Source organism: Danio rerio, chromosome 12 (assembly GCF_049306965.1).
Source record: "Danio rerio strain Tuebingen ecotype United States chromosome 12, GRCz12tu, whole genome shotgun sequence".
NCBI classification, from domain to species: Eukaryota; Metazoa; Chordata; class Actinopteri; order Cypriniformes; family Danionidae; genus Danio; species Danio rerio.
The window spans coordinates 14,756,723-14,778,922 of record NC_133187.1 but is presented as its reverse complement, the minus strand read 5'-3'; the positions used below and the strand labels follow the sequence as shown (position 1 = coordinate 14,778,922).

At 33.1% G+C, this 22,200-nt stretch overlaps 1 protein-coding gene across 5 annotated transcripts in view; it reads left to right on the top strand.

The window, feature by feature from the left end:
* Window positions 1-22,200, top strand: part of avl9 (AVL9 homolog (S. cerevisiase)) — a 45,994-nt gene that overhangs the window by 7,866 nt on the left and 15,928 nt on the right. The window contains exons 1-11 of one of the 5 annotated variants that reach the window (XM_073917898.1): window positions 5,813-5,933; window positions 10,357-10,442; window positions 10,582-10,653; window positions 10,737-10,826; window positions 12,166-12,232; window positions 14,820-14,860; window positions 14,981-15,019; window positions 15,116-15,185; window positions 16,199-16,355; window positions 16,436-16,671; window positions 18,849-18,983. In XM_073917898.1, coding sequence (XP_073773999.1) covers window positions 16,292-16,355; window positions 16,436-16,671; window positions 18,849-18,983 — 435 coding nt within the window. In that variant the 5' untranslated portion in view covers window positions 5,813-5,933; window positions 10,357-10,442; window positions 10,582-10,653; ... (4 more) ...; window positions 15,116-15,185; window positions 16,199-16,291. Of the gene's footprint in view, window positions 1-5,812; window positions 5,934-10,356; window positions 10,443-10,581; window positions 10,654-10,736; window positions 10,827-12,165; window positions 12,233-14,819; window positions 14,861-14,980; window positions 15,020-15,115; window positions 15,186-16,198; window positions 16,672-18,848; window positions 19,299-22,200 lie in introns of those variants that run through there. The other 4 variants (NM_001327830.1, NM_001045565.2, XM_073917900.1 and 1 more) reach the window with 4 other exon arrangements.

The following is a 22,200-nucleotide window of genomic DNA, read 5'->3' as shown; positions in this document are numbered from 1 at the left end:
TAATATTTTATTAAATATTTTTCAAGACACTTCTCTACAGGTTAAAGTGAGTTAATTAGGTTAAATAGACAGGTTAGGGTAATTAGGCATATTGTATAACGATGGTTTGTTTTGTTGATTATCGAAAATAGAAATAGCCTAAAGGGGCTAATAATTTTGACCTTAAATTGGTTTTAGAAAAAATTTAAAACTGCTTTTATTCTTGCCGAAATAAAACAAATAAGACTTAAGACAATATTAGCAGACATACTGTGGAAATTTCCATGCTTTGTTAAACATCATTTGGGAAATTTTTAAAGAAGAAATAAAATTCAAAGTGGGGGCTAATCATTCTGACTTCAACTGTAGAATAATAAAACTGTATTTTTCATTTGCATTTTCAACTTATGACCTTTAATTTAACGTTTCGAACTATGTAAAAAGCACTGTTTAACCTACTTTATATTTTTAATTGATGCAACCACAAATATCTGTGACAAAGTTTGGTAAATTTATTTTCAATGATCTTTTGCAGGTACTGCATTAGCATTTTATAAAAGAGCTGTAAAAAATCTTCTAAAAATTATAGAAATAATAATAGATTATCTAATAATAGAATTGTTCTAATAATAGAACAATTGCAGCATAAATTCAAGATGTTTTAGGAAGGCAAACTGCTGCTTACAGCTAGATATTTTTGTGGAAGTTCCGAAAGCGTTGTTTGTGGTGAGATAAGCCCTTTTGAGCGCAGTTTTTTATTGGCAGTGTGAGTTTTGTGTGCTGCTTTGGTGCTCCATGTTTTTGCAGTTTAATAAAAAAGTTTAAATGTTTTTAACTCACAGCTGTAGATGCGCCTTGAAAATGCAAGCATGTGGCACTGTGCGCACCACTTCCTTTTTTGCTCATGCAAGCCATGCATCTCTATTTAAAATTGCAAACTTAAGTGCCCAAAAGATGCATATTTGCACAGCCCCTTATTACTTTAAGGCTCGCGCCTCGCAATGTCATATGTAGAGCTTTATACCAACGTTTGCAGCAGTTGGATCTAAAACATAAAGAGAGATACGTTTCTTGCACTCATTCTTATGTCATTTTCAGGATCTACTGGAGAGTGATAAAACTACTATAAATAAAAGTCAACATATTTGTGCCTTATCATTGCCACTCATTACCGTAGTCACATTATGCGCATCTGTTTAAAGCTTCTGTAAGGAAAGAGCTATTTGACAGATGACACAGTCTTAATAAAAATTAGATTTTTACAGTATTACAATATTTACAATTACAATATTGATAGGATCTGTTATTTAGGTTATGTTTCCTTCTTAATATTGATTTTCTTTAAAATCTTTAATACTATTATTATCCTCATTGCTTGTAAGAAAAGCAAAACCTATATTAATATACAGGTATGTGCATGTAGTCTGACAGTAGACTCTAAACTGAGGACATTTTAGCTAATTCAGCATTTCTCACACATGGACTCACTGCAACTGATAGAGGTGTGAACCTTTATTGTTCTCACGATTCGGTTCAATTCGATATCTCAGTGCATCATTTTGCATTGACAATGCTTTTCATACACTATTTTGTATTTTACAGCACAGCAATTCTTTTGTTAAAAAGTATAAATATATTATTTGTAATACAATTTTGTTCTTTAATAAAAGCAGTTAGATGTATGAACTATACATTTAAAAATTCAAGTACATGCACAGAACAACATGAACAATTAAAGCAAATAAATAAATGTAAATATACAGCTTGCTTTCTGAGCCTTGTCGAGCAAGATCTTACACTCCTGTGATTGGCGCCGCACTCAACAGAAAGGGCTTCGATTGGCTCTGGCGCTGTTCACCAATGATAAACACTGATAAACGGCAGCGGCGATAACAGCAGAAATCAGCCTTGATCCGTGATAGACATAGAGGAGAAAACTCGCTATGCAGACCCGCTCATGTCTGGATCAGCAAGTATCGCTGTAACAGCCGAGAGGTGAGGAAAAGTTACCTCATGCCAGCAGGTCAAAAGTCGAGAAAGAGTGACAGAAATGGAGTTTTCTCCTCACCTGAAAATTTTCTTTTTTTTTTTTCTTTTTTTTTGTTAAGACATATAATACTGTTAGGGCTGTTGAACATCAGAATTTCTAAAGCAGCTGTTTTCTTGAAAAAGACGTGATAGTGCCATTAGAAACTGAATTGGAATCAGTCGTGAACTGAGGTGGGCCGGTCTGGCTTGAAACTCCAGGGCTGAAAATGAGTCCCACTCCGACCCTGTTCTGCATCGTGGTTCACTGATGAAACAATTAATTTTGACACCCCTAGAAACTGAGATGGAGGAAATGAAAGCACACAAGCATAGGAAAAATCAGGTGATCAAGACAATCTTTAAAATAATAACTTATTGACAGAGGTTTGTGAAATATAAATTACACATCGTTAATGAAATGATAATTTTTTTTGTCAAGGTGTCAGAACAAGGCAGATGCAAGTCAAACATATTTTTAACCACGATGCATTAGTGTTGGGAGATGTTGACTAATTTGGCATCGTACAATGTCTAATGGGAAACATTGCGATGGACGATGGCATTGTCGTCATAGGCGGGAGTGGTTGTTGTTGTTAAATATCATTTAATTTATAACAAATTAATTAATTGTAGCCTACCGTTTTCACTACCTGACCCACATGGTCTTTGCTTTACCCATAATCAAACCATAAATATATAAAGGTACACACAAATTACCACCTGTCAATCACTTTTTTTCCGCGGGACTCTGGCATGAATAGGCAGAGTGATCTGTGTCGTTATAATGGCTTTTTCCCACAGCTGGTGGAGGAGATGAGAGTTTGTTTGGAGTTCACTGTAATTTGTATTGTGATTAATGATAACTTTCTTATTTTATTATTATTATGAGAAAATAATAACAAGTAAAGATGGTAGGGCTCGAATGTTTTGGACGCATATGCGCCTGAAAATTTATCTATGCGACCTAAAAATATTTGGAAGCATTTGTGCTAGTGCATAAGTTCACTGTTTTTACTGCAAAATCCTCACCGCATCTGCAGATTTAGGAGACATTTATGCAGAATGCATCTTTGCACCTAAAAACGCCAAATGCAACAGTCAGGAACAGATTAAAACAGTTGTTATGTGAACTTACTGAAGTAAAAAAACAAAAAAGGCCCGCAATGCTTGCCCCACCTTTGTGCTCTTCTTATTGGCCCACTCCTCTAAAACTGAACGCAAATAGATTGGTTAATACCAGTTGTCAATAACTCAGTCAATGCCTTCTGCCTTCAGATGACAGGGGCTACAAGCGCGCAAATGTGAAGCGCAGAGATGAGAGAATGAAAATAACACTGACAGATTTTGTTTTAGAAAACACCTACAGTTACCAATTATGGCACATCTTATTAGTGATCATGTGCTAAATGTTAATCCACCATAAACTTTTCCAAGTGGATAAAAGACTTCCAGTGGCTTCAAGTCGGCTATGAAAATGACTAAAGCATTCACTGTAAAGTCTTTGGTACAGGGTTTGCAGGCAACAGCGTTTGCCACTATGTCTACAAATTTTATGTGCGAGAGGTACTGTATAATCCTTCATTTAATCCTCCACGATGCTGTCAGCCGTGCAAGTTGCAACTATATGTAAAATTTAACACAGTTCATGAAAAGGCCGTTATTGCTAGTAAGATGACATGCAAATAATAAGTTATATATCAATATAAATGTGGGGCGGGGCAATGGATCACAATGCTGAGCCAGCATCGCAAAGTTTGTCGGCCATCGGAGATGGATGATGGCAACGTTTTATCGGCACAACCCTACTATGCATGTGATCGTTTTTTTATTCATTTTTTATCTTAAACAAGACTGCGCAATTATGGATTTGCTCTTTAGTGTTTGGACTTTCAGCAGTGAAAATTAAACCACACTGAAATTTACTACTGAAATTCAATTCTGAAAACTGGACTGACACAATTTCATTTTACTAGAACTTTGATGTTAAGCTGCGTTGACACATTCTACATTATAAAAGCGCTATAGAAATAAACATAAATTGAGTTGAATTTTGAACAGAGGCAAAATGGAGCATGTACAGACTGACATTAATTTTTAAGAAAGCCGTCATAACGCTGTAGGGGGAACCGGAACTGTTGAAGAGCCGTACTCGGAGATTCAATATAAAAAAAGTATAACGAAGCTCTGCAGAAGCCAGTTTCAACACTCACAAAGAGTTCGTAGACCGCTCTGCTTACGATCTCAACACAACAACAATTATACACTCACATAACGTCATCAACAGCATCATACATATAAGTGTTTAAACAGATTAAACAAATATTATTCCAGTGTTACTCTGAAGGATGGCTGAATTGGTCACATGACTGCATTACATGACTAAAATGCGTCTCCAAATTCAAAAGCCTTTTTTAACATTCCACATTGCTACATGAAAATAGCGTTTTCAAATGTATTTACTTCTGACAACGTTTTCAAAAAGGTACATTTATGTTTCTTAATAATGCTGTCTTAGTGTGGATGGAAGGCCAAAACGAAAGAAAAATGCATTTTTAAACAAAAACTTAATAGTTTGGACATGGCCTAAATGTTTTAGGCTGTTCCTGGATGATAAAGAAATTGCACACAAGCCATACAAACTATTGAGGACCATTTTGCATTGGTGCAATGAAATTTTCATAAAATAAATTTTGGGTGTCTTTGAATTCAGCCCTCTGTAGGTTTAGAATTTGTATTCCCATAAAACCATGTGGCATCTGTTTATATATATATAAACACACACACACACACACACACACACATTCAGTTAAAGTCAGAATTATTAAACCCCCCCACCCCCAATTATTCGCTCCCCTGTTTACTTTTTCCCCAATTTCTAACAGAGAGATTTTATTCAACACATTTCTAAAGATAATAGTTTTAATAACTCATTTCTAATAACTTATTTTTTTTTATCTTTGCCATAATGACAGTAAATAATATTTTATTAAATATTTTTCAAGACACTTCTCTACAGGTTAAAGTGAGTTAATTAGGTTAAATAGACAGGTTAGGGTAATTAGGCATATTGTATAACGATGGTTTGTTTTGTTGATTATCGAAAATAGAAATAGCCTAAAGGGGCTAATAATTTTGACCTTAAATTGGTTTTAGAAAAAATTTAAAACTGCTTTTATTCTTGCCGAAATAAAACAAATAAGACTTAAGACAATATTAGCAGACATACTGTGGAAATTTCCATGCTTTGTTAAACATCATTTGGGAAATTTTTAAAGAAGAAATAAAATTCAAAGTGGGGGCTAATCATTCTGACTTCAACTGTATATATGAGCAATATCACACAAGTAGCAGTGCGATATGGCTGTATATCGGCACTGATGGGAGGCGTGCATTGGCACGAGGCCGCAGGCCGAGTGCCTTATTGCCCCCACCAGTACCGATATACAGCCATATCGCACTGCTACTTGTGTGATATTGCCTATATACAGTTCTGATATTGCAGAATATTGTACGGCTATCAGCCAATCAGATTTGAGAAACAGATACAACTTTTGTATGAATATATATATATATATATATATATATATATATATATTTGTCCTCGAACTCAGGACTTCTGCACCATATGTCAGCGTGCTAACCACTAGTCTATTGTGCCGACTAATTTAATATTTTATAAAACTGAGTACAAAACACTTTAAATATGTTGACTACGATTAATATGAAAAATTATAAAAATATATAGTTTTAAGGTATAGATTATTGAGAATTATCTTCAGTTACTGACCTTTTTTTTTTATCACAGGTAGAATTCTCGTATCCTCCAATCATTCCTAGTGCGGGTCATGACAGTAGTACACTCCCAGAAGAATGGAAGTACCTGCCTTTCCTGGCACTGCCTGATGGAGCACACAATCATCAGGAGGGTAAACTTGGCGATTACTTCTTGTTTATTTATATGTGATAAAAGATGATACATATGTAAAGAGTTTTACTTATAACTTCATTCTTAGCCCCTCACTTCAGCAGCAGTTCAGCAGGTTTTTTATGTTTATGATTCAGAAAAACAAACTTTGAAATTAATTACTAATCAGAGAAGATAATTTACTTTATAAAAATTTTTACTTGGTAATTTAAACTGTAATTTGGTAAATTCAATTTCCCCTACAAGCAGCTGAATCTGTTCATTGTTGATTCTGTTCAGTTTATTTACAGAATAATGTTATAAATGCAAAAATTACACAGGAAATCTGTGTAATTGTGATTAAGGCTGGAAGATTAATCGGAAAATAATCTAAATCAAAATTTACAACCTATAATCGATTTAATTTTTCAAGGTTGGTTTTATTAATTACTTTCTGTACTGTGTGTGGAGTCACGTGACCCCGCTCTGTTAAGACTCTGTAAATCAACCTTTAAAGTCTGAGGCTAATTTAGACCCTATCCCAATTCTATTTTTGTACCCCTTCCCCTTGGCCCTTCAAACAGAGTGTTGCATTATTTTTTGGTATTTATTTTCAGGAAATCACTGAAGGCATATATCATGTTATCATTACATTTTAATGTGGCAATAAGATCATAACTGTACTGTGCATTTACACCCTGGCCATATTTATCAATGTTAACACAAGAAAACAACATTAACATTATACCAGACACTGTAAAAGCTAATTCTCAGCCACTAGACTTTTCTGACAAGGGTATTTGGGTGTCAGAATGTTGTTGGACTGTTGTACAGGAGCTATTATTAGGAATTATAGGAATTAGGAATTATAGCGAAATTTAGCGTTTTTAATTAAATGTGTCAGGAAAATTATTCAAAGGCTTTTTTTTCATAAACCGTGCTGACCTGCACGCGCTTTTTCTGGCAATCTTTCTTCTGCGTTTTCACAAATTACTGGTAATGTTACAACTTCTCTTTCCAGAAAATAGCCGGAACAAATTTACCGGTATTTTCAAAAAAGGCCTGTTCACACATACAGACCTTTCCGGAAAATTGCTGGTAATTTTACGGAAAGGTCCGTATGTGTGAAAGGAACTAGTTTCTCAAAGCAAACCGTCTTTTCGGCAGTTTCGGCAGGAGACTAAAGTGTTATTATTCGATTTCTGTGTTATTTTACCATGATAAAATTAGTTCTGACATACAGGATCTGGTTGAACACTGTTTATTCTGTAAGGTCAGGGCTTTTTTCGGGCTTTAATAGTTTGCTGATACACGCCTAACCACCCAGATAGCAAAATACACTCGGGCCAGTTCCGGCTATATTCTCGCCTGCCGGAGACTTACCCCTCGGCCTGACTCCGTCTGCTGTACCTACTCGAGTCAATCGGGCCAGATGCAGCAGCCGTTAGCGAGCCGACGCTGCCGCATCCGAGCCGGAATCGGCCCGCGAGTATGTGCGCTGCATCCCAGAGCTGTCGCGATTTGAATCTTCATTATATAAAACCTCACCTTTGTTAACGTTATTACAACCATTGGTGTTAATGTAACAGCAAACGCAGGCTACTATGCAAACCCAAAGCGTATCTACTGAGTTTAACCCTTGAATAAAATGCAAACAGCATACATATCACAAATATTTAAATAAAGGACAAAATAAACAATAATAAACCGGTATTGATTGGACAAGTATTAAACAAATAATAATAAACTTAATAATAATTTTTGTAGTGCACAAGAATTGAGAATTTCAGTATAAAATAACAAAACATTACAATAAATGACACATTGTAAACAAAGTTAAGTAATGATGACGGGGAAAATTGCTATCTAGCAGTAATTCTCTTTATGGGTCTGAATTAATAATTAGGAAGACAGAACAAATGTTAGCCGATCTCCATGTTGATCTCCTGTAATGTCATTTGAACTTGATTTACAGGACGTCTTTGCATTTTGAGTTTCGGCGTGTTATTGAGTTAATCTACTGAATTTGCTGTTATAAAATATTAATGTTCTAGAAACCGAATCTTAAATAACAAATAGAGCTGTAAATGTTATATATAAGATTTATACATCATTTACTATTGGCTTTTTATTTGAAAACTCCTACTAAACATTAAAATGAATGTAAATTCCTCAGTAATTTCTCAAAACATAATAAACAATACAAGCGAACAACACAATACAATACAAGCAAAAAATAATAAACAATACAAGCGATGTTGCAGCAGCTGATGGATATCAGTTGATTCATTAATACTGCAAAGTGTTTTGTACAAATTGAAGAATTTCAAGGATGGGATGTCTAAATATCCTGTTGATATTTAGAAATCTTGCAGTATTTATCTTTTAGACGCACGATTTTTCCCGCATGGTAAATCGTTATCTATGGTGTCTAGGCTATATGTTGGGTTCTGTTCATGGCTAATTAAAAATTAAAACCCATCTATAAATGTGTGTGTATTTTTTATTTTATTGTTCATATTTTACAAGTGTCATTACTACCCTATGAATATAACAAATACCAATAAACTTGTTATAAGATAATATTTTTGTGCTTATATTGGTCTAACTCAGGGTAGAGATCATTTATTTCTGCAGTTCAACATGTTTTGCTTTTATTAAATTATAACAGCTTATATTACACAGTTTTTAAACCATATATTATTGCGTGGTTCTAAATGTAAGTGCTTATATTTACATCAGTGAGCCTTTGTTATAGTGCAGATACCAGGCGGTCAAGTGAAAAGTTTGTGGGGCGTGGTTGATTTTACATCAAGCATTGGTTGGAAGCTCGATTCCGCGGCTCCTCCTCTGGCTCCATGAGACAGTCCTTCAGCGCATGCCTAGGCTCCAATTTCAGCAGTCTTTTGCGACAGTTTGTTCCCATCACGGACACGTTTGCCCTCAAAGCGTTCAATGGGAAATGGCGCTGTCACGTAGACCATATTTTGTGTTCTACATGTCAGATAATCAACTCGCAAAAGATATGTAAACGATTTATATTACTTACGCATATTCCGAATATATGTGAAAGATGTCGTGTAACACGTTGAGTTAAAAAAATACAAGATGGCTCGCCTAAATATCAGCCAAATTGCAGCAGAAAAATCAAAGCTAAGACAGGTCGCATTCGACATGTTGTGCTTTATTTTCCTGTCAACGGCGTCACTGTATATTACAGAACAATAACTTAATTCAAGCATCAGATAAAAATAAAAATAGACATCGGCCCCACGCACATGCGTGTACACACACACACAATGGCGATCTCTCTTAATGGAGCCACACCCCATTTTCACTCGTCGTTACAGACACTTGTCAAATTTTACTTTAGAAAAACGGCATGAGGCTAACTGATTGTTTACACCGCACAGAAATGCGTGCTTGTAGGGGCATGACTTGGATCCAATCCGCGAATCACAGCACATTATGACCAATCAGAGTCCCTTGAGGCCTTTCGGAGGAACTAGGAAATATGACAGTCGTTTTCATGTTAGCAGAGTAGCTGTATATAATCAAAGTAAGATTTATAGAAAAATAACATGATTTCCTACAAATGAAACATGAGAACACATTGCTTTGCATCTTATAAACCTAACCAAGCCTTAAAATTACATTCTGGACCACCGCTTTAAAGCATGTTTGACGTAAAAAATTGTAATAATGACAAAAAATACTAATTTGTGCATCTCTTGACCGGGTGCAGCTATGCAGCCGTTGTGGCTGGTGTATTCTGGGAAATTTTCTTACCCCTTGGTTTTGATTGTGGTCTTGAAAAATCATTAATCATAATCGAGTTGAAATGTTCAATTAATCGAGATTTAGGTTTTAAGCCAAATCAGCCAGCCTTAATTTTGAAAAATACACAGATAACAACCCTTGCTCAACCAGTTTACTTTCAAATGTATAGGTCAGATTGATAATCAGCTTAGCATTTCCACTCATTTGTTCAGGAAATAAGTGTCAATCACAATTTTGAGTGAATAAATCATGGGCCTAAGCTAGGTGGTGTTAGATGAGATTATGTTGAATTCACTTGGATTTGAATTGGGTAAAATTTAGCTGGAGTTAAACATCCTATTATCAGTCTTTTGCTGTCTTATACTTTTTAATTATTAGTCAAAACAAACCAGTATAATAAGGAATTTAAGCAAGCGGCAGCTGATTAGAATGGCAACAATGTTCGGCAAATAAAGCGGTTCTATTGCACATTCAAACTATAAAATTATTATTGTTATTGTAATTTTCATTATACATAGTAAATTATCTTTTGTCAAAAGCAACCCTTCTATGGAAATGAAAATGATTGATATAATATGAAGTGAGATTAAAGAAGATTTTTTAGCTGTGAATAAAGAATTTTATTTGTTTTTAAACTGCAAGTTGTGATTTTTTTTTTCACTCAGACACTGTTTACTTTCATTTGCCTCCTCTGGATGGACAGCTCAAATGCGTTTATGGAGTTTCTTGCTACAGACAGATGGAGGCTAAGGTTTGATTATATATTAAATTATGGCGTTTATATAAACCAGTAAATCAGTAAACCAGTGAACAGAAAATCATAAAATCTGTCATAATCAATTATGAATGATATTATGTGTAGTGGGATACAATTATAATGTGTATTGTAGGCACTAAAAAAACGGGAGGCAGATGTCACAAGAGAGACTGTTCAGAAGAGTGTATGCGTTCTCAGTCGACTGGTGAGCCACATGCATGTTAGCGATTGACATAAAAATACCTTTTTGATTCTGCAGATTGTTCATGTTATATATTTTTGTTTCAGCCACTCTTTGGTTTGATACAGGCCAAACTTCAGCTCATAACTCATGCATACTTTGAAGAAAAAGATTTCTCCCAGATCTCCATCCTAAAGGCAAGATTTTTCATACACTTTTATATATATATATATATATATATATATATATATATATATATATATATATATATATATGCATATCAGAGGTCGCGTTAGGCTTTCTCATTGTCCTTCATTTTGACAGAGAGGGTTGTAAAAATTCCATCATAACCTATTATTGACCGTCAATTAATTTGCATATTTTCTAATAGCTTTTTTCATTCATATTCAATAATAAACTTGCACGACGAGCATATAGGCTAAATTATTTATTTATTTGACAAATGAACAATAACTCATATCTGCCTTACCTCATATCTTCCCCCTGCATAGACCTGAACTGGGTGCTTGCCTGTGCGTAATTAAATGCATCAAGAGAAACTGATGCAGAGGCAGTTGTCATTAATATTCTGTGTCTTTGTCTCGGCAAGTCGAGTTCTTGTGACAGTTTTAAATTTGTTCTGGAGGCTAAAGCCGCGTTCTGCTGCCACACTGGAGAGTCCTTGCCAGAAGCAGCCCGGACTCTACAGACAGACTCGGGCCAGATATGGTTAACAGGAATCGGGCCAGTGCTTTATAGCCGCATCACAAACGCATGTGCGGGAGCGAGCTGCAGGGCCATACACGGCCTGGATAACACTCGCCGATGCCGATATATATATATATATATATATATATATATATATATATATATATATATATATATATATATATATATATATATATATATATATGTATATATGTATGTATGTATGTATATATCTATATATGTATATATATATATATATATATATATATATATATATATATATATATATATATGTATATATATATATATATGTATATATATATATATATGTATATATATATATATATATATATATATATATATATATATATATATATATATATATATATATATATATATATATATATATATATATATATATATATATATATATATATATATATATATATATATATATGTATGTATATATATGTATATGTATATGTATATATATGTATGTATGTATATATATATATATATATGTATATGTATATATATGTATGTATGTATATATATATATATATATATATATATATATATATATATATATATATATATATATGTATATAACAAAGTTAATATATATATAACAAAGAACAAATTACACAAATGTGTGTGAATTTTAAATTAAATTGATACATTTAATTGAAAAAAATATTTAATATGGCTCATACAATCTTTCAGTGCCAGAATAAAGTAGTAATGGGTATCAGATGTCACTGTAACAAAACCACTGTCATGTCACCCAGAAGCAACATAACTTATTGTATTGTTCTTTGTATTCTGTAGGAGCTTTATGATCATATGAACAGATCTTTAAACTGTACATCGCTGGAGGGATCACAGATTTATCTAAGTAATTCAGAAACATCTGTTTTTTTCACATGCTTTATATATAATATTCGACACCAAATCATAAAAACCTGGGACAGCATGGAAAATGCAAGTAAAAAAAGTAGTGATTTTTAAATTTACTTTGACTTGTATTATTGTATCATATCATTTTGACTTGTATTAATTGCAGACTGTTATAACCTAAAAACAATAACATTTAAAGAAGTGGCAATTTTACCATGCGATGGTGTAATTAAAATACATGGACAAAGAAAATGTCAACAAAAGTGATTTAATGTACAACAGTAAAAAAAGTAGTATTTACAATAACAAAAGAATGCAATAAAGTAGCAAGGTCAAACTGAAAGTATCAAACAAAACAAGTCTTGAATAACCCCTTACCTTACTAGCAATATATGCAAATAAAAGAAAAGAAAAGTTTTCATCGCTGTGCGCCGTATTCTTTCCTATCCACCTTACTTTGAAAAAAGAGTGAACCTGATGAGAGGTATTGCTCAGTATAGTTAAGCAAAAACAACAAAAACCGAAATCATGTCTGCAAAAAACATACAAAAACGAGAACAAAGGAAAAATGCGCTATCCTCTACTCTTCCTGGCGTCTTTTTATGTGACCACGCCCCTTCGCCCAATGATGATGAGCCAGTCTCCTGACCAATCAGCTGTCTCAAAAGTGGACCTAACATAAATGACAGGCATGAAGAGAATGAGAGAGAGAACAGGAGGCAAAAATACAACCAATATACTGCTACGGATGTAACAGACAATGCAGCAAACAATGTGAAACCTCAAGAATTTTATTGTTTTTATTTCAAAATGAAAGTATACCAATTTTGGTTCTTGCAACACATTTAAAAAAATTTTGAACATTAAAGCATTTACCACTTTTTAATGTTGCCATTCCTTTCCACAATACTTAAAAGATGTTTAGGGAATAAAGATACCAAGTGATGAAGTATTTCAGGTGTACTTTTGTTCTTCCATTCTTCATGCAAACAAGTCTTAGGGCGTACTCACATTATGTACAGTTGCCATGAACTGGGCCGAAGCACGCATGTCCCCCTCCCGTCTCCCCCGACGGCCTTGTTTTATGTGTTTGGAATACAGTGATACGCAGTCAAATATTTCACCAAACACGGTTCGGATAGCTTAGGATTATTAATCTGACCACAGTGTACATTTCCACTGATGGTACTTCTGGACACTGTTAACATAAGGCTTCCTTATGTCACAGTATCATTTTAACTGCCATTTGTGTATGTAACTATGTATTGTGGTACTTGCCAAAGTAGTCCTGAGCACATGTGGTGATACCACTTAGATAAATTACGATTCTTGATGCAGTGCTGCCTGAGGGATCAGAGATTACAGTTGTTCAGCTTAGGCTTGTACCCTTGTCCTTGTCCTGAAATTCTTCCAGATTCCTTGTATGTTTTAATTATGTTGTGCACTGTTAAAGGTGAAATGTCTTCAATGTTCTTCAAAGAGAGATAGGAACACATTTGGTTTTAAACATTTCAATAATTTTCTCACGTATTTGTTGGCAAACTGGCAATACTTGGCCCATCTTTGCTCATAAAGGACTAGACCTTTCTTAGATGCTGCTTTTGTACCAAATTAAATTACAATAACCTGTTGACATTGCCTGTTTCAAATCACATTATTTAACCAATTTACTTTTTTACTAGCCCTAAATTGCTTTTATCCCAACCTTTTTAGACTATGTTGCAGGTCTAAATGACAGGAAAGAATGTATATTCACAAATGAAATGAAGTTGACCAGAAAGAAAAATGAAATATTTTGTGTTCATATCACCTGCAATGAAATACAAGTCAAAGTAAATTTGGAAATCACAACTTTTTTTGTTTGCATTTTCCATACTCTCCCTACTTATCTTATTTGGGGTTGTACATAAAATGTATCCTGTAAAACGGGGGTTTTGAGTATGTGATTGGTAAAACTCCACATTTCATTAAATACACACAAAATATTGGGGTCAGTAGGATTTTTAAATGTTTTAAAACAAGCTTATCCTGCTCACCAAGGCTGCCTTTTTTTAATCAAAAATACAGTAAAAAATGTACAATTGTGAAATGTTATTGCACTATAAAATAACTGTTCAAAAGTAGTTCATAATCTAATCTAATTTAATTATTTATTCCAGTGATTTTAAAGATGAATTTTCAGCTTCGTTACTCCAGTCTTGAGAGTCACATGCTCTTTCAGAAATCACTCTAATAATAATTATTATTGTTGTTATTATTATTAGTAGTAGTAGTATTATTAATGGTAATTCAATCAATTAATAGTAATTTAATAAATGGCAAGTTGATGAACAGAATGATTTTCTTTAAAAAATAAAATAAAATAAAACTGACCCCAAGCTTTTGACCAGTAGTGTATATAATTTTTTTTCTTGTTATTAAATGTAAACAAAAATGTTACAATTTATTAAACATTTATAACACATTTTATGTAACTGCTTTCTTATTTTATGTAGTTTCAAATGAAATTATTAGGCTAGTCATTACTGCTTTTATTACTATTACTAATTGTATTATTATTTTTTTTTTTTGATGTTGTTATAAAGGTCTGTCTGCCAGAGATTTAATTTTGCACTTTAAACACAAGGTAAAACACTTCTTTAAATGCTGTTTCGTCCTCTTGCATAATACTATTTTTTTGTCTTTTGAAACTTGCAACTCTTGTTTTCCAATTATTATTATTATTATTTTTTTACATTTTCTGTAGGTTCTTGTTCTCTTTAAGCTGATACTGCTTGAAAAGAAGGTCATTATTATCATCTTAATGCACAATTTATAGTAAAATAGAATTACAAGGATCTATGTGATCTTAAATATGTAAATATTTACTATCCTTCTGCAGATCCTGTTTTATGTGACTCCAGTGAAAAGATTGGTTGAAACTCTGATGACCATCCTGTCATTGTTTCCAGGTTGTAAAATGCTGATGTGATCTGGTGTCATGTTTTTATTGTTCAATGTCTTAGATATTCTTGCAGCATGAATCGTTTATTAAGCATTAGCAAATAGTTAATAATTTGTAAAGAATTAACTTTACATTAATACACATTAGTTGCCATTTATAACTACAGTTACAAGTGCCATATTCTTGACTTAAAATTGCATGTATAATGTGGTTAATGACTGTATTTTCATACTTTAATTATAAATTTTTCATCACTAATTAAAGTATTGCATTATTTACAAACTAGTTATTTGAAAGTAGCTGATGGTTTTTAAGATCATTCAGAATGAATAAGTAAATTAAGCAAATGATGATTTTAAACTCACATCTGAAACAGATTTTAATTTGTTGTACACGGTAATCACAAATATCTGCTTGAGATTACTTTTTTTTAGATCTGAGCCTGAAAAAAGTAGAAATGTGATTTTAAATACATCTGACCTGCTTTAAATTTATATTTGCAATTCTGGAATAAACTACAGCATGTAAAGGTTACATTTTCTAAACAAAGACACCATTTTAGTGCCATATTATGAAAGGGGTATGCCTGATTGTGCTCACATTATTGAGGTGGAAATGTTATATATTGGTAAGAAATTATTTTCACAGAGAAACATTCAGAAGCATAACATCTCTTTCAACCTCTGAATTTTGTAAATAAAAATACAAATCTTGCTTTTGAGATCCACATTAAATTTCCAGGAAAAAAGTGATAACTTGTGCAAAGAAATAATGCTTTTCTGTTAGAAAAATATTCTTATTTTAAAAACAAAACAAACTTGTTTAACTTCTGGCGACAAAGTATTATTCATCTGTTGCAATTTTGGTGTCATTACAGTTGTGTACATTTACTACCAACAACTTGAGAATATTGCATTTTGTTTACCTCTATATGTATATGTATGGGTGAACTAACCCTTCAAGATGTGCTATCTAGGTGCTTTGAAGTTTTATTAAATTACTTTTTGAATTATTTTTTAGGTATGATAGAGTACGGGCTGGCAGATTCCTCTCACTATCAGACCCGAAGGAGCATCTCAGAGGATTTCAGTTCACCAGAAATCATATCTGCAGATGAAGAATCACTATCCTTGTTTTCTACTGATATTACTCGTACACCAAAAGAGAATGAGCACAGGTATGATGTCAATGATCCACCAGATCAATCAAAGCCTTGTAATTCTACTTTGGACACACACTACATTGATGCTCGTGCAGAACAACAGAACTTGCTGGACAGCTCTGAGAGTGAATGGGAAACTCTGGAGCCTCATGTGATGGATGAAAAGGAAAGTAAAATGGACATTGGCCATTTAGAGATGTTTGACGCTGATTCCGGACTGCCAATAACAGTACAGCCACAGTCAGCCACAGGACATGGAACACTATCCACAGGCCTGGTATCTGGATTGCAAGAGGACCAGTATGGACAGCCACTCGCTATCTTTACAAAGGTTTGTACACAAAACACAATATCAAACTCTGTAATTTAAATATTTGTTAAAATAAAATTGTAAATATTGAATTGGAATTGTTTTTAATTCAAGAAGTAATCTAAATTACAACAATATGAACAGTTATGGTTGGTTCCTTTTTGATTACCTTAGTCACATTTGCATATAAAGCCAACTGCTGTCTACAGCCCTTGTTGGTTTGATAAAACTTTGATACAGTAGAATTGATTTTTTTAATAAAAAGATAATTGAAGCAAAGAAAAATAAAATAATAGTTTATTGAAAGTATTACCATACTCAATTCTTTAGCAACAGTGCAAATAGTTATAATGTAACGGTAATGAATGAGCTGGCAGCAATGTAAAGTTCCAAGTACAACTTTATTCAAAGAGAATAGTCTGCAGGCAAAAGTTGAAAAGAGAAACAACAATTTCAGGGCAATTCACAGAACGTATTCCAGAAAACAGATGACAGGTACAAGGCAGGCATCATATACCTTAAATCCAGTCTAAAAACCACAACAGGAACAGGGCAAGAAGCACAAGAATGCTCAGATTTGCACACTTTTACAGATAAACAAGCCTATGCAATGAGAGAGAGTGGGTTCATAAAGTCAGCTGTGTGTGTGTATATATATCAGTCCAAATTGTTCACAGTTGTATCGGGTGTTGATTGGCATGAAGCATCATGGTAGTTGTAGTTCATGTGAATAGCATATAGTACATACAGAAGATAGCTGGAGTGCACTGTAATGAGTAATCAAAACATTTAATCCAATTTATCTGTATTTTTAAATTATTATTATTATCATATTATTTTTAATATTAAAACAGTAGATTTAAAGTAGATAAATAATGTGGCAATGTGATTCATCAGCATTACCCAAGAATTCAGAATTTTAAATTCACATTTTTTTATATTATTGTATTAGCCCAAAAAAATACTCTAGAAATGACTTCAAAATGTTATCAGACTTACATTTTTTACAGACAGATTATTCACAGAAAAGCAAAATAACAAGTAATTATGACTGTAAAGTAACTGATCAAATGTTGTGAATGCTTTTTACCCCAAAAATTTGTTAAAACTTCTTCAGTAAAAGAACCAAAGATGGGCAGTTCAGATATATTCATTTAAAATATTTATTTGAAATACAAAGTACAATTTTGTTTTTTAATGCCTTTAAAAAATAGAATGAATGGAAGACAGCAATGACAACTCAAGGATACAGTTCAGAGTTTATTGACTTATTTAATCTAATCGGTATATGGCATATTGTAGATGGCATTGCTTCATTTGATTCTTTATCTAAGATTTGGACTGATCTAGTCTTTTTCCTAAAAAAGTAACAGCAAATCCACTGCGCCTAAGAAAGAATTAGATTGTTTTATGAGAATTAAGATTGAATGTTATAATGTGACATCACTGACAGAGAGTCTGCTTATTGTGTCGAAGAATCTCCTATTTTGACTTTCCAAAGACAGACTGACTTACACACTTTTATTTATATGTCTTATACAGCATATAGACCCAACAACCTCCACTGGCCAAAAGTGTAAAAAATTATTAAAAAGCCTAGGCAAAAACTATTTACAATATTTTGTGTCTAGCAAGACTTACAGTACCATGTTAGTTCTTCTTGCAATTTGGGAAAAAAATGTAACATCATTGCTCCGGTCATCAGTGTCACACGATCCTTTAAATTTCATTGTAGTATGCTGATTTGATGCTCAAGAAATTCTTCTTATGTTGAACAGTTTTGTTTTTTAAATATTTTTTGGAAATCGTTAAACTTTATTTTAAGTAGCAAGGACACATTTCTATTTTGTTCAAAAGTTATTGTACATTAATAATTTTACAAAATAATTCTGTTTGAAGTAAATGCTGTTCATCAAAACAATCTTTAAAAAAATCTGGAAAAAAATATCTGTTCAGTACTAAAATGTATTACTATGCTTTTAATGAATTGTTCAGCAGGTTAATTTTGAGCTTTTTAAAATTCTGTCCTTTTTAATAATTTTATTTTTAAAAAATGCATATATATATATATATATATATATATATATATATATATATATATATATATATATATATATATATATGTTGATGAACAGCAAAACATTTCTTTGTTTGATTAGTTACACTTTTTGACTTCAGTTCTCTTTGCATGTTTCCAGGGTTACCTGTGCATGCCTTACATGGCACTCCAACAGCACCACCTGCTGTCAGACATAAATGTTCGGGGTTTTGTTTCTGGAGCAACTAACGTCCTCTTTCGACAGCAGCGCCACCTAAGTGATGCTGTTGTAGATGTGAGTCTATGAACCTTTTGTCTTTTGTCTATGTATGTCCTAAATGTACAGGCCAACATGTGGAATTTTATGCTGATAAGTTTGTTGAGAATGTGTGCAGCTCATATTTCACCAAATTGAAGTTAGTTTTTCTTCATGAATTGTGACATGCTAGTCATAAAGATGTGTCCTCCAGATTCCCATGACTGCAATGCATCAGTAAGTTTTACTTTTTACATTCAGTTTAGGCACATATTCACCCCCACCTCTATTCAATATGAATTTATATTTTTTATTTAAAAATATAATAAATTGCCGAACTGATACTTTCTTTTATGAAATCTGAGATTTCTGTCCATCTGTTGAATATTTATTTATCTAAAATAGTTAGATGTTTTTAACCATTCATAAAAAGAGCAAAAGTAAATCCATATGCAAAAAGGGATTCAGGTCTTCTGAAGAGACGCAATGCTTTTATATGATGGACTGATTCAAAATGTATCAGTTATTGGCGGTTCATTCCATTGTGGTGACTCCTGATATGTGAGTAAAAATTACTGGTTTTTATATTGGTGTGAGCTAATCCTAAAATGGCTTATGACAGTCTCCTGAAGCTGTAATGTAGTATAAAAATACAGAAGTTAAGGTTGTTTTTCCACTAATTATCTACTCCATTGGTGGGCTGTGACTGAACTACTGTGACTAATCTGATTGAAATGAAATGATTTGTCTGTAAATCAGACATTACTAAAGATGTTCATGTTATAGGAAGATGCCCTTCAATAATGAAATATTTTTGAAGGCTTTACTTTTGATTATGTTGCTTTAATGACTTACTAATTTATTTAATGACTTATCTAATTTACTAATATAGTAAAGTTGTCTGTAAAAAGGAAACGGTGCTCGCTGCAGAGCCATTTTAGCAGAGCTGAGCTCCAGCGAGGGGGAGCATGAGCTCTCGCTCCTCCTCCAGTAAGCTGTTTTAATGCGTACACCAACCCCACCCCTAACCCTACCCCCAGTGACATCACTCGTAGAAGAGGTGCAAAAAAGGTGGAACTCAAGCTCAAGCTCCCCCTCGCTGGAGCTCAGCTCGCCCAAATGGCTCTGCAGCGAGCACCACTTGGTAAAAAGGCCCACACGAAATATGCATGTGCCTGAATCTATTACTTAACTTATGTAGATGCAAGTAAATGTATATTTATTCAGATTTAATATTAATTTCAGTAATATACATTCTGCATAAAAATGCATATATAAATGTAGATATAAATTATGTGCAGAATATACAAACATGTCTGCAGTTTCGGTCTGGCCCTGTCTGTGATTTTCCATCTAAACAAGATTTGGTTGTAGATAAGCTCTTTTCAATTAGGTAATTCAATATAGAAGCTATCCTGGATATATATTTAAGTTTTATTTATGGAGAAAACAGCAGTGTTTTTGTCTTCTGTGTTTGTCTGAGGTAATTGGTCTACCAAAATGTGCATATTCTATACAATGTATGAAGCTGATCAGTCAGTTCTGGTCACGTGACTCGCGGTGCGCTTGCAGCATTCTGAAAAGTTGAGATGTTTTCAACTGGTTGTCACTGATAGGGGCCAAAATGGCGACCTAACTGAACACTTGGACCACCAAAACTGTAATATTGGGGCAAAGACAGTAAAGACCAGGGCAGAGTCTAACTTTTTGTAAGTCATCTATCATCCACATGTCATCACAGGAAAAGAAGAGAAGGATATGAAGGCTGTTAAACAAGCAGCTGCAACAGATTTAGGTAATCCTTTCATGTCTAACTGTCATGACTATGTTACACATTCGGTCAGTTGTCTCTGATGCTTTCAAAAGAGGAATTTCCATCACATCCTGCAGAGGTGGAAAACATAAAACTAGAAAGCTTTAAGTTGACAATTAATTTAGCATATATAGAAATAAAGGAAGCGTATACACTAATTGAGAAAGCGGAGAGTTACTGGGTTACTGGAATCAGCTGAAGATGTTAAAACTGAAACCATCAAAATATTCATGACCATTCTGCCTCAAGGAAAGTTTAACGAGGTGATCGACCTTGTACACGGTCTGAGAATGAGGAAGCTGGGAGTCGCTTGACCAAGCGGGATCATACTTTGATTTTCGTCGAAAACACATCAGGATGCTCTGTGGGCAGCAGCGAAGAACAACTCGTTCCTACATGAAAAAGGCCTGAGGTTTGCTGAAGATCTTCCTCAATCCTTCAAAGAAACTAGAGACAAGTTTTGGCCTACAATTTGAAAGGTGCGAAGCGAGGACAATTCAGCCAACTTCGTCTAGGTGCGAGTTTTCATTGGGGGCATTGAGCTTTGTCTTCATCAGATTGAAGATGCCTCACAGTATAATAAAGATAATGGAGATAAAAATGACTTGAACTCGTTGCCTCTTATCATTTGTCTTTCTTTATGTTTCTACATGTGCATGGGCGGATTGGACAAAACTTTTTTGCTCAGTTCATTTTTATTTAAATATTTTGGGCCCCATCATACACCCGGCGCAATGTGGCGCAAAGCGCGGTGCAATAGTCTTTTGCTTGTTTCAGCTTGGCGCAAGAGTCGTTTTGAGGCGTTGCGCTACGATGTTTAAATAGCAAATGCATTTGCGCTCATACGTGCGCCCAAAGGCTTTCTGGTCTAAAAAGAAAGGCGTTCTGAGGCGCACTGTTGGCGCGTTACTATTTTGAGAAACTAAAATAGATTTTTTCATTAGACCAAAACAAACCCGGTCTAAACTCTAGCGCAAAAAATATATATATTAAGGATATATATAGGTAGGTATATATAGGTAGGTATATGCAGATAGGTATATGTATGTGTGTGTGTGTGTGTGTATGTGTATATATATATATATATATATATATATTTATATATATATATATATATATATATATATATATATATATATACACATATATATATATATATATATATATATATATATATATATATATATATATATACACATATATATATATATGTGTGTATATATATATATATATATATATATATATATATATATATATATATATATACATATATACATATATATATATATATATATATATATATATATATATATATATATATATATATATACATATATATATATATATATATATATATATATATATACATATATACATATATATATATATATATATATATATATATATATATATATATATATATATATATATATATACATATAT